Source organism: Psammomys obesus, unplaced genomic scaffold, assembly GCF_907164565.1.
Source record: "Psammomys obesus unplaced genomic scaffold, mPsaObe1.curated_primary_1811, whole genome shotgun sequence".
Lineage (NCBI taxonomy): Eukaryota > Metazoa > Chordata > Mammalia > Rodentia > Muridae > Psammomys > Psammomys obesus.
Window position 1 is genome coordinate 38,380,325 of NW_026587216.1, and position 13,968 is coordinate 38,394,292.

At 43.7% G+C, this 13,968-nt stretch overlaps 1 protein-coding gene across 2 annotated transcripts in view; it reads right to left on the reverse strand.

Moving 5' to 3' along the window:
* Positions 1 to 13,224, reverse strand: part of Ca8 (carbonic anhydrase 8) — a 91,935-nt gene extending 78,711 nt beyond the window's left edge. For both annotated transcript variants that reach the window (XM_055603434.1, XM_055603435.1), the window contains exons 1-3: positions 13,047 to 13,224; positions 12,186 to 12,377; positions 1,301 to 1,425 (exon numbers count right to left, since the gene is read on the reverse strand). In XM_055603434.1, the coding sequence (XP_055459409.1) occupies positions 1,301 to 1,425; positions 12,186 to 12,377; positions 13,047 to 13,146 (417 nt within the window). In that variant the 5' untranslated portion in view covers positions 13,147 to 13,224. The remainder of the gene's footprint in view (positions 1 to 1,300; positions 1,426 to 12,185; positions 12,378 to 13,046) is intronic.
* Between the last annotated feature and the right edge of the window lie 744 nt (positions 13,225 to 13,968).

The window sequence follows — 13,968 nt, forward strand, 5'->3', positions numbered from 1 at the left end:
AAAGAAAGAAAGAAAGAAAGAAAGAAAGAAAGAAAGAAAGAAAGAAAGAAAGAAAGAAAGAAAGAAAGAAAGAGCGAGCATGGTGGTGCAGGGAACCTTCCTCAGCAGAAACTTGAGGCCACTTTCTCTTCCTGAACTCCTGCAGGCGTGAGTCACACACACATTCAGGTTGCTCCTCCATCCTTGAAGCACTTCACGTCTCCCTTTGAAAGCTTGGGTCTCTTTTGAGTGAAAAGGGCTAGCTAGAGCTTCCGGGGAGATTTTCAAATAATGATTAAGACAACCCGAAAAAGATTCCAGGGTAATCCTGTCCAGTCCGCATAAGAGGGGTATAAAATTATACAATGGTGATTCTAATCATGGAGGCAGATCTATACATGGCTTCTGCAGAGGACTGAGTTCATACTTAATGTGAAGTGCATCCACAGTGTGGATGACAGAGAAAGAAGCCTAGTGTAAGCAAACCTCAAAATAGTTCTTTTTCAACAGGTAGATGACCTTTACTCTGTAATGTCTTCCAGGCACCCAAAGAGAACATCCGTTAGGTGGTTGTCTATGATTCTTTGTGGAGGTGAAGTTGAGACCTGGTGTTAGTTAAGGTGTAAGGTCTTAGAAATTGGTTAAAAACCACAGGACTAAGAGGAAGGGTGGGAGGGAGGTGCTTAGATACCAATGAGCATCTGCTTCTTGGGGAGAACCGAGATTTCCTATGGAAAGAAATCTAAGTCCTGCACCAAGGGGGGCAACCCACCAGCTTCATGAACTTCTGTGATGAGCCTGGCAGTGAGCAAATGATAAAAGTCAGCAGAGGGATGAATGGGAGACCTTGTCCTCAAAACACCACAGCCAAAGAAGTCAGTGGGCTCAACGTCTGCCAGTCTGTGGGATGGGCGTACGGCAGGACACTATCACGTCCAGTGGGAGATTATAAAGGGGATGAAGAAGTCCATGTAGGCAGGGAACCCAGGAAAAGTACCACAGGAGACATTCACTTCAACTGAGTGTTAAAGAACATATATGAATTCATGACGAAAGAAGTGTTGTAGGGAACAATTCAGGAGGGCTGTGTGGGGTGGGCATGTTCTCGGCATAAGTGCTGATCCGCTCTGTGGCCTGTGCCCCCTGTTCACTCCGAGCGCAGGAAGTAGGCAGGTGGCTTCATTAGCTGCCCCGCCTGAAATTTGTCTTAGTGCAAACATAAAATTCAAGGATTACACATCTACTTTCAAAACAAGCATTTTCGGTAAGTTGCTGAATTCTTTACTACATAATGAGGTTTTTACAAGACTGTTACTCTTACCTCCATGGGAAAGGCCTTGAAATTAACCGTGTGCTCAGAACCACGCTGGTTTTCTCTTCCCCAGTGAAATCTAACTTCATACAGCTCAAACTCGTGTCCCTGAGGCAAAGGTCCTCCTGACAGAACTGAGAAAAGAAAAAGACACTGCTGAGTGCTGTCACAAGTGTTACACACAAAAGGCACTTTGATTGTGCTATTGTTGTTAACCTCCCCCCCCCCAAAAAAAAAAAGCTCTCCTGGCTCTAAAGACTTAATTTGCAACGTCAAAATGAGAAAAATATTTCAACCGAGGTAAATGTAAACTGGTCAGATTTCACTAAAATTCTTAAGTGTACTATTCCAATAGGACCTTAGTAATAATGTGCATGTTTTAAGTTGTTCTGTGTTTTCAGTCCAGGAACAGATGGGGTAATACATCCTTCCTGACACTCTTTTTTTTTAATATATTTATTTTAAATTATGTGCAGGTGCTCACTGGGCAAGAGAGCAGTGTCGGATCCCCCAGAGCTAGAGTTATAGGCAGTTACTAGCCACCTGATGTGGGTGCCAGGAACCAAATCCAGGTCCTCTGCAAGAGTAATGCTGCCGCTTAACCAATAAACCAATGAGTTTAACCAATGCCCAGTCCCCCAGCCACCACCCCTGCTACTATGACATTTAAGCTGAGCACTGATGGAGAGATATGAACATGGTCAGAGCCTCATACAAATCCGTCCTTTGCTGTATAGATCTATCAACGAGCTAAGCCACATCTTTGGGTCATCTACAGCCATCAACAGAATTTCAACCAGAAAACAGGTATAATATTAAGCTAATAAAAATATCCAAGGAGAATTGATAGTAATACAGGCGATGGAGGCTGCAGAGGCAGTTCAGTGGTGAAGAGTACTCGCTGCTCTAGTAGAGGATCCCAGATTTCCAGCACCTCATGAGACGGCGCATGACCTTCCTGTAACTACAGCTTCGGGAGATCCAATACCCTTGTCTGACCTCCTCCACACCCACACACATGTGTCATACACACATATATACATGCACAGAAACCTGTTCTAACTGGATTTATGCCAATCTGCAAGCAATACAGCCAGAAATATGTGAACTAGAAAGAGAAGAAGGGGGAACAAGATGGCAGAAAACAGAGGCAAGCTGAAGCTGTCTCATACACCGTACAGTCACGGAACGTGCCTTACAAGCTTGGTTTGTCTTTCTACCACCTCAGTGCAAAATAGCACGTCCAGGAGAAATTTTAATGATTCTGCAGGAGGAAGTGAATAGGCCCCATGAAAGGGGGGGAGGGGGAGAAGTGAGAAAGCATAGACATCAGATTAAGACTACCGCACAAGATTCCAGAGTCCTTCTATCACAGCAAACTCCAAGGGTTAGTGATCTCACCCCTATCGACAGAGGGGAAAAGGGTGCTTGAGGGACTAAGTGTAGTCGGCCATAATCACCCAGCTAGCAAGCCCAGGACAAATCCTGGAGCTGACGACTAACCACCATGGCAGTGAGTTAAGGACAAAGACCTAAATTATACTATCTATGAACTAAAAAACAATGTAGTCTCTAAGCCTAGATCCCTAGACTCTTTGAGAAGCAAATTTTATCAGATTTTCCAAAAGAGAAAACAAATCTAAATGCATGAAGCAAAAAGATTTCCAGATACTCAGAACTCTGTGAACACTTGCTCTGCCTTTCTGTTCTGTGAGCACCATGATACAGGTTTAAGGTTGTAGGCAAAGCTTTCATTTCAAGAAGGCATCAGAGATTCTGAATAGTGTACTACCACTAGGCCCATTCCACTGATTGTCCAAACTCCATCTCTTGAGAAAAACAAGGAAGGAGATCAGATGTCTACACTCTGTCCGTGTACATTGTCATCCAAACCAGAGAGGAAATGGGGGAGTCTCATACAGGACCTCTGTCAGCCTCCTCCGAAGAACACAATGTATCCCCACCAATAACATCATGCTCAGCATGGACCTGATTCCAAACTTCAGGGAAAATTCTGGAACTCTCCATTTTTAAAGGGAGGCAATAAAATTATCTTGGAAGAGGCTGAGCTCCTTGTTGCTATGAAAAAAGGAGGCATGTCATAAAATTAGACATACAAAAGAAGAAAAAGAGTTAAAATATTTGCCCCAAACCCCTTCGCGCTAGTTCTTATGGGAAAAGGTGATACAACTAGGTTTGACATGGATCTCAAAGCAACAAAAATATATCCACATTTCAAAACTATAAGACCAAAATGACCAATGCTGCGAGTCTCACAAATTATTATCATGTTGTGTGGCAGGAGAGAAAATCAACTACCAAAAAACAATAGCTTTTCTTTACATGAATAACAAACATATAGGGAAAGAGATCATAGATACAGCCCTTTTCACAACAGCCTCAAAGAAAATGAAGTATCTAGGAAAAAACCTAAATAACGAAGTCAAAGTCCTCTACAATGAAAACTTTAAATCTTGGAAGAAAGAGATAAAGACACTAGAAAATGAACGATATTCTGTGCTCATGGGTTGATAGAACTGATACTGTAAAAATGACCATTCTAACAAAGGCCATCTACATATTAATGCAATCACAATCAAAACCCCTGCCTCATTCTTCACAGAAATATATACATATTTTTTCTCATGGAATCACAAAAGACCCCAGATAGCCAAAACAATCCTGAGCAGGATCAATAATGCTGGGGGAGTTACCAATCCAGACCTCAAGATATATTACAGAACCATTGTAAAAAAAAAAAAAAAAAACAGTATGATGCTGGCACAAAAACAGACAAGTAGATTAAAAGAACAAAGTAATAGTTGCAAACATGAATACAGACAACTACAGCCATCCCCTCGAAGTCTTCTGATATGAATATATAGCCTAGAGTAACTGCAGAAACCAGGAACATAAAGGGGGGCTCTTGTGAGGATAGGGGAATATCAGGGTACAAACTATTTAAAGGCGGTGGCGATAGGAAATGGAAGAAGACTTTACCAGGGAGAGGAACAGAAATAAATAAAGGAGAGAGGAGGATAAAAGTAAGGATGTCTAAAAAGATCGTAAGAAAGAAATCATACTCTTAACTATTTACCTAAAATTACGTATAATATCCACAAGATTGTATATACATATACATATACAGAATAAAATCTGTGAGGGTATGTGAGCAGGCAGGAGGGAGGCACTATTCCCAGACTGGTCCTCGGAGAAAGGAAGCAAAGAGGTGGCTTTGCCAGGTGTCAGGGTATTTTCACTTTTGCTGCTGGTGAACAACCCCAAAGGAAAGCATAGCAACACCATGTGGCCACAAAAAAAAAAAAAAAAAAAAAAAAAAAAAAAAAAAAAAAAAAAAAAAAGCCATTTAAAACGGCAAAACACTGAATTTAGTTTGAGGTCCCAAGTAAACCCAAGTAAACAAACACCTTATCCATCCCTCCAGATTGAGTGTTCAGACGCCAAAATAAATTGTCAATGTCTGGCCCTATTCAGTGGCATCCCCTAAAGCTAGGACACTCATTTTCTACAGACAACGTTTATTAGGAACCCACTCCACCCGGCGGGGCGCATTTCCTACAAACCTGCACACTAAGTTCCGGAGAGTGATGTTTGGACACCGCTTGGCTGATTCCTTGTTGGGATGACATTAACTTCAACGAAACTACAATGACAGAGCACAGAGATGGCTCATTCGAGTGCTGCATTTCCTTAGAGTGACAAAGTTGGGAGTAAAATCTGCGCAATGAGTTGATGCCATTGCTTCACCGTCCCCATTTCTCAGCTGCTCTTTAATAGACTTTGCCATGGTGCTAAAGACACAGAGAAGGAGCTCCTGGAGGAATGCTCTACAAAATTTGACACTCATGTGACAACTTGATGAACAAACATTTACCTAAACCTGTCTAAGCCTCGTAGTCCTTGATGAGAACAAATTTACCATGTAATTCAAAAGCGGTGACTGGAGAATCCCTTCACGTTTCATTTGAAGTGAACGCGCATTTTGAGTGGGATGACTAGAGAGCAAACAGAGCAAAAGGAGCCAACCTCCACAGCAACAAGGCACCCCCAGTGCAGCCAGGCACCCCCAGTGCCTAAAGAATGTTCCCAACAAGAAGTATCAGACACAGTGAAGAAAATGTATGGACAGCAGGTGAATATCCAGCTGGGGTCAAGCAAAAAACAAGAAGCACGCACAGAAAAACTTTCTGGAATGACAGCCAAGCTGAACCTTGAAGAATATGCCAAGGGAATGGAAGACGGCAGCCAACGCAGGGAGAAGAGCCTTGGAAAGGCTTGGAGAGGCCAGGAAGTCCACACGTGTTCCGAGAGGAAATCCTAAGTTACCAGTGGATGGATACAGGGGAAGTAGGTTAAGTTAGGGGTGATCATCTGCCCTAAATTAGGTTGAGAATTATAAAAGCCCCAGAAGCAAACCGTTCTAATTAAAGTTGCTATAATAAGTTACAGTGGATATTGCACATGATCTAGAGGGATTAGCAAGTTCTCCTATGCCGACAGCCAATTAAAAATGTCAGTACCTTTGCTGGACATAGGGACATGCACCTGTCACCCCGGCACTCAGAGGCTGAAGCAGGAGGATGGAGAAATGGAGGCCAGCCTGGGCTGAAGGCAAGACCATCCTTCATAAAAACCAAGTATTTACCCTTTGTGGCCAGATGGAGTGGTGTGCTGTCTGTCATATGGGCTTGGGCAGTGTCACGCCCAAGTGCCACACTGTTCCCACTAGAAATCTATCCTTATCTGTCCGTAGTCACTGTCTGTGGTTTTTGTTATCTACATTCAGCCACAAACTGACAGCACTGAGTCAACAGTCTCAAACATACAGACAGACTTCCTCCACATAATTTGTATTTCAGTATGGATATAATTTTTAGGTGATTATTACGTATTGTGCTAATTTTGTACTGTGCCTAACTTATAAGGTAAACTTTATCACAAGTATACATAACAAGAAAAACAGTATAGAGAGAGTTCAGCACAATCTACGAGATCTGAGAACATATCCACTGCCAACAAATGAGAACTGCTATAATATTGTAATATTTATGCTATTTTTCACATGATCATAAGTATGTTCAATGTTCCTTAGTCGGTATACCTCAAATTTGAAGATTCCTGTGATTCATCAGCACTGATGAGAAATCAAAATGGTGTATGTGACAGCTTTAAATAACTTCTCTAGCTCAAGGAGACAATGGGGCAAGGGGCCTGGTCAAACCATCATGTGTAGGATGTGAAACTGAGCCAAACTGCAGGCCAAATGGAACTCTGGCACCTTTAAGCAGATCCGGTACAGAGAGGATCTGAGCCCTGGTCCAGTCTCTGGGACTCAACTCTTGCCCAGCTCTGTCCATTCCCTCCTCCCCCCTGCTCCCCATGCTCCCCACTAGATCTCTACAGACCACCCCTCAGTAATTACCCATGTCAGTCCTGCTCTTCCACTGGTAGGAACTGAAATGGCCTCAGTGGCAGATAACTTAATTTCTTGCACTTAATTTTCAACCAGCTCCCAATCTCTCCTAGGTCCCAGCTCGTTCTGTGCTGCCATGTTAACTTTCCTAGATCAACAGGCTAGTTAAGACTCCTATGAGGAAGGGAAGTCTCGTTTTTTAGACCCTGTTTGTGATGCCTCAGGAATGTGCTCTAACACACCCTCACTCTCGTATATCCCACAAGCCCTTTACCACTAATACATCTTCCAGATGTGCTAAAAGACTTGCCTTTCCTTTTGCCATCATCACTACATTCCTCCCAGATCCTTGTGAGGGTTTCTCTTTGTTTTGTGGGGTTTTTCTTTCTGTTATTGTTGTTTGCAGCTCTCTGCTCCACATCTTACCAACCTACAAGCATATTTACTCTTCAAGATCACTTCAAATCCTACTTCTTTCCAAAATTCTCCTCTAATAATTTCCACTAAACAATCTCCCTTCAATGGCTCTGTGGCTGACTTATATTTTCCACCTCCACAGCATGTAACTCTCTGCATCAGGTAAAAATATAGCCTTGCCAACTTCATTCTTCCTGCCAGAGGAAAGCAATGAGTAAGTGTGCCTGCTGCACAGGGACACACCTCCAGCCTCTCCCAACCCATCAAACATCCAGCAAACCAGGCATGCTCTGTCCAGGCCCTCCCCCTCGAACACCACAGGTAAAACAGACAGCCAGTAGCTGTTTCTGGACTTTTATTCTCCTAGCTGAGAGTATCTGCTTAGCTTTTCCAGGCAGGTGAGTTTATACTGCTGTAGTGTCAGTAAGTGTTGAGGGATGAAGGGCTGTCAGGAATTGAAGGAACACATGTATCAGAAAGGAAAGATGCCACTTGCCTAATGAAATGACAGCAGTGTTCCAAAGCGTGCGTGTGAAAGCCTGACACCAATGCTCTATGAAGGTCCAGAACGCTAAAACAGACATCATGGGGAAGCAGCAGAACTTTCTGAGCTGTGAAATTGCTCAAGTGCAAAAGGCACTCCTCAGTGAGAACTGACTTTCCTTCCTTAGCTGTTCAAGCTGAGGCTGTCCTGACCTGCCAAAGGGTGTGCAACATAGGGCCAGCCTGTTGATGGAAACTTAGCATGAAACAAAGCAGCACACAGTCACTCTGCTGGCCGTCGATGTGAGAGGAGGCCTGAGGAGGAAGCCTAAAGAGCCCAAGATGCTAAGGATGACTGAGTACCAAGAAGTGGCAGGAGGAAGGCAGTCAAAACTAAAACAGCCCTCAGGTAACTGTGTCAGAGACCAGAGTTTCCACACAGCTCACTTCAAAACCAGCACTTAGAGAATGATAAGAATTTTACAGTTGCCTCTGGAGAAGATTACCAGTGGCCTCAGCTGGAGGAAGTCTCAGCAGAGCTGCATGGTGGGGAGGCTAGGCCATGGGTCCAAGAACTGCCCCAAGGCAGTGTTTCCAAATGGGACCATATATAGGAATTGTATCTTTATGATGGCTTGAACAGCTTTGGTTTGTGCAGCATAAACACTGAAAGTATACTGAAAAAAAAATGGTGTCATCATTTGGGCTAATTCTTTTTTTTTTTTAATATTTTTTTTATTTTTAAGTAGTTTTTTTTGTATTTTTTTTTTATTTTATTTTTCTTTTTAGTTACATTTTGTTAACTCTGTGTCCCAGCTGTATCCCGCTCCCTCATTCCCTCCCCAACCCCACACTCCCTCCCTGGTCTCCTCCCTGCCCCTTTCCAAGTCCCCTGATAGGGGAGGACCTCCTCTCCTTTCATCTGACCCTCAGCAGAGTGCAGGGAATCATATGAAAGAAGGGAAGTTAGTATGATATGGAAAGGATAGGAGCTCTACAAGGACCAAATATATCTGGGCACAGGGTCTTTTCTGAGACTGACACTCAACCAAGGACCATCTATGGATATAACCTAGAACTTCTGCTCGGATGCGGCCTGTGGTAGCTCAGTAACCAAGTAGTTTTCCAAAGTAAGGGGAACACGGACTATTTCTAACAGGATCTCAAGGGCAGGCTGTTTGACACCCCCCCCCCAGGGGAGGAGCAGTCTGTTAGGCCACAGAGGAGGACTTTGCAGCCAGCCCTGAAGATACCTGCTAAAACAGGGCTAATTCTTTGAGAGTATTTTACAATAAACATAGAAAAAAATAATAAAGAGGAAAGAAAAATGGCTGCGTCCATGGCCACTGGCATACTAACAAAAACAAAGATCTTAACACGGCAGATGACAAAATGTCAGCTTTTGTTCCTAAAAAAAAAAAAAAAAAAAAAAAAAAAACCCCCCTTTTTCCCAAAAAAAAAAAAAAAAATCCCCCCCCCCCCCCCCCCCCGTTACCCTTCTGCAACTTGAGGACACAGTTGCAAGGCCCCATGTATGCAGAACTGCATGCCCTCATAAGAGGATATGTCTGCATACACGCTGAGCTGACACTCCAGAACTGGAAGGCATAAACTCCTATCGTTTATAAATTACTTAGCCTAAGGTATTTTGTCATAGCAGGCAAACAGAAAAAGACAGGAGGACAGCAGACTCGGAGCACAAGGACACTGGTATGCCTGGATGAGGGTGGAGGCACAGAGTGACAGACTGCAAACAGGAAATGAAGGCCTCTGAAAAGAGAGGTTTGCTCTGCATCCCCACTCTCCATAGCCAAGCAGCTGCCTTTGCAGTCCCTGGCAGATGAAGGGAGAACTGGACCATACCATATGTTGACACTCTTGGCCAGCCCTCCCTCCCTGACCACCTGCCATCCCCAGAGAAGCAGAAACAGCAAGCAGGTAAGTTCCAGGGACTCCAGGCCTACCTCCAAAGCTATCTCTAGCACAGCCATGTCACCGCTGGACTCCATTACTGACCACGTGAACAGGCCTCAGCCTTAGCCTCCTGAAATGAGTGTTTTAGGCTAACCTCGATTCATCTTGGTTAGCAGCAGAGAGCCTGATCTCTGGTGTTTGACAAGAACCCTCAAGATGAAAGGAAAGGACTGGACTGATAAAGAAGGAACCAACCCAGAATAAACAAACAAAAACAGGAAGAAGACAACATAAAATGATGAAGGGCCTCACTTTCACAAAACACTGAATGGTGAAATTAAAAAAAAAATTAATACAAACAATTAGCACCAGTTTTAAGAAATTAAAAGTGTGAGAGCAAAATTGAAAAGTGTATGTACTTCAGTGTTTCGGTGGCAGTCCGAACAGCTCCAAGGGGCCAGAGAAAGGACAACTTGGTGCCTTTGAATGTCCTGAGACAGAGCTTATCATCTGTCACAGTTAAAAGTGAATTCCTGTTAGGTAACTTTAAAAATTAATACACAAGAATACAATAACTCCAGGGGAAAATACTGTTCCGTAACGGAAACAATACAGTCTCAAGCCAAAATGGCAGGTGGAAGGTCATAGCAATAATATTTTGAGTATTAACTTTAATAACAATATAAGTATGTGGGACAGAATCAGGACAGGAGAGGGTGATAAGACTAGCCTCCCTTCCACTGCAGGAAGCCTGAAGGGTTCTTAAATCTAAGAGCAAACAACATAAACAGGTTATTAAGAAATAAAGAAGTAAAGACAAGAGAAACAATTATTAAAAGTTCAGCCCTGAAAACAAACAGCTAGGTAACATTACACAGACTGAGCAGGTTGTATTTATATATGTAGGAAGATATATGCATGCACATTTACATGTCTGTACAAAACAACAATTAATGAAAAAGTGGCTCTGAGTTTGAAAGATAGCAAAAAAGGAGTATATGTGAGAGTTAGGAGGAAGGAAAGGAAGGAAAAATAAGTAATTATAATATAATCTCAAAAGACAAAATTTTTTTTTTAAGTTTAAAGTAGTTGTTACTAAAGAAAAACAGAAGTTATACGTAAGGTGGCACAGGCTATAGCTGGAGGAAGACAAAATGGAGACACAGCCAACCATTCAAATTATGTCTGAAGTCCATTTTGATTAAGAAAAAAAAAACTTCCTTAAGTAAATAAATAATGGTGTTCAGAGTTTAAAGAAAATTCCTTAGAGAAGCTGAAATAACCTAGAAAAAGCAATAAACTAATCATTCAGTTTCTCCTTTTTTTTTTTTTTTTTTGACATGTTCTTACTATGCAGCCATGGCTGAACTCACTCTGTAGACCAGGCTAGCCTGGAACTCACGGCAATCCCACCTTCCTCTGCCTCTGGAGTGCTGGGATTAAAGGTGTGCACCACATGCCCGGCACTGACTAACTTTTAAGTTTGTTGAAATACTAAAAGGGAGAAACTACCGTAGTGACAGAAAGAGGACAGGCACCTGAGGGAGGAAGGTCCCCAAAGGAGTGGAGAGTAAAGTCCGGACCAGGCACTTCTATTCAGGACAGAACTACTGGCAACATAAAACATCTCCAAAACATTCCGGTTTAAGCTCAAGTCTAACTTCAGCGTGTGATTTTTACCAACCCCACATAAAACTCACACTGTCCCCGAGGAGCCGTCCTCACCTTGATTAGACTCTTAACAGCTGCAAAGAATACGTGTTCTGTCTTATCGGACCAAAGCTCTGCAACATGACGAGTTAGAGATGCCTTCCTCGCCTAATGACAAACCTAATGGTTTTGTGCTTTGAAATACCTAGTTTATTAACTTGGAATTCATACAAGCAAAGACTGTTTGTGAAGCACATCAACGTTCAACACGCTCTAACATCACATTCTTCCCGGGAGGAAAATTAGTCATTATTCCCCATGAAAAACACAATGTTAATGCTAAGGTTTTTCAGATCTGTTTTCATTTCTCCTCCATTTAAGCTGAAAGCCAATTTTCCCGGAAATTGCATTTTCCACAAAACTTTTCAGATTCGTGTCAACTAGGTTCAAGAAAAGTGAGTTAAAAATAAACAAAAACAAGAGCTGGGGTTCCAGTTAAATATCTGCTGGGTGCAGAGCATGCTTTTAACTGTCATTAAAATTATTCTTGTCATTATTAAAGGAAATTTCACTTGAAAAGTTTATCTCGAACACAAACGACATCAATGAATTCTAATCTTTGTTTTCACAAACCAGCAAAAACAAAGCATTCTGATTAAATGACTTCAGCTAATCAATAATTTAGAATAAAACGCACAGCCGAAAAAATCAAATCAGTATGCTTGTGTCCGTACCCCTTTCCTCACAGTTCAGTAAATGTTTGTTCAAGCAACTTCGGAGGCTCCAAGCACAGCCTTGGAAGAACAGGCAGCAGAGACAGCTTCACTTCACCCTATCTTAGCCCCGCAGGGCTATTTTTAAAAAAAATAATAATAATTCCCAGAAAAGAACCATAAGAACAGAAACTGCGTTTGTGCCCCCCTTTAACACCATACAAGTTAAATCAGAAATTGTCCGCTTGCATAGAAGAGTACAGAAACATGCTTTCCAAAGTACCTGATTTCGACTTGAGGATGACTTGAATGGTGTGGCCATCGTTGGTGACCTCACAGTCCCGGCACACCACGTAGTTTGGAGACAGTCGCACATCCAGCAGCGAGGGGTCATACCTGGCTTCTCTGGAGTTGAGGTTGATAGGAGACTGGTATTCCCCGTTAGCATCGGGAAACACTAAGCCCCACTCTACCCCTGAAGACAAAATGACAGAGAGAGAGGGAGAGAGAGGCTAGGTTTTTTTTAAGGTTAATGACAATAAAACAGAACATGAAAAACTCATTATCCTCGACATTATAACCATGACTATCATCTGTAGATAGATGAAATATGAGAAATGTGCGTGGGTTTTTACATTTTGTGAGTGATCTGCTGTTAAACACCACACACAAAATCCTTTACTGCGTGTTTCTCTCTGTACACACACATGCCTTGATTTAGGGATCTAGGAAACTTACGCCTTTAAGTGACTAGAAAACAATACCACGGAAATTTCCTCTGCCCATCAGTTCAGTTCTGTAGCCGCAACGCTCAACAGGCTTAAAGACAGCGGAAAGCCGGGAATGCTCGGGAGCACCACTCATTTAAAATGTAAATAAATGTAAATACAGTATCGCAGACATATGTCTATGGACTCTTTCGCGCTTTTCTCCGTGTACACAGTAAACGTGGGCACTAAAAGCTACCAGGAGCCCTGGGTCTTCGGGGACAGATTTAGAAACTCTTTCTTAAAGTGGCCAAGAGCATTTTCCTAAAGCGCGTTTGGTGACGCTTCCCAAGACCAGAGAGCACCTCGGCTTCCCGGCAGCTCCGGGCTGGGCGGCGCGGCTGCCCGGGCGCAGCAGGTGCGTCCCGCGAGCCTACCTTCCTCGTAACCCCACTCCACGCCCTCCTCCTCCTCCTCCTCGTCTTCCTCCTTCTCGGGGAAGGCGACTGCATCCTCGATGAAACTCAGGTCAGCCATGGGCAGCTGTGCGGCGCGGGCGCGGCGGGTCGGGCGCGGGTTTGGGGGTGCCGCGCGGAGCGTGGCAGTCCCCGCGAGCGCGAGCGGCGGCGGGTCGGGCGCGGGCTCGCGCGTTTTTAAGGCCGGTGGGGGCGTGTCTGGCCCGAGGACACGCCCCCGCCTTACACCCCACCTCCGCCCACGGCACCCGGACCGGGCAGCGTGCAAAAGCCGGGCTGGGGCCGCGGCGACCCGAAGAGCCTGCTGCACCCAATCCCTAACAGCCTTTCCTGAAGCCTCGAGACCCCTAGGACAACCTGCTCTCCACCCCCAACCCCGGCGCTCTCCTTGCTCCAAGCGATTCCTAAAAGGAGCGGAAGAGTTGCCTTGCTTTGGGAAGGAGTTGGAGACCCGTGAACACGCGAAGACTCCTTCGCGTAACGGTTTATTGCCCATTATTTACCGGTTAGTGATACTGGGGTTCGTTTTTGTGAGACAGGGTCTCAAGGAGCCCAGGCTGGCTTCAATCTCCTCCCTGTGGAGAAAGGGATGACCTTGAAGTGCACAGGCCTCCACTTAGCAAACACTGGGATTGCAAGAGCGCTCCGCGCTGGTGGCAGCTGTTGTGCGAGCGAGTTTTACTTTGTAATCCGTCCGTAGAGCACAATGAAAATGAGTATAGTTTTTTGTTTTGTTTTGTTTTTTCCAAAAAAAAAATTGAAACAAACATCTCAGGGGAAAAAAATTAACATCAAGAAGTAGGTATACTTTGAGAAATTTTTGCTAAATGTATTTCAAAGACAATGAAATGGGGTGTTTGGTTCCAGACTCACCTTGCTGTGT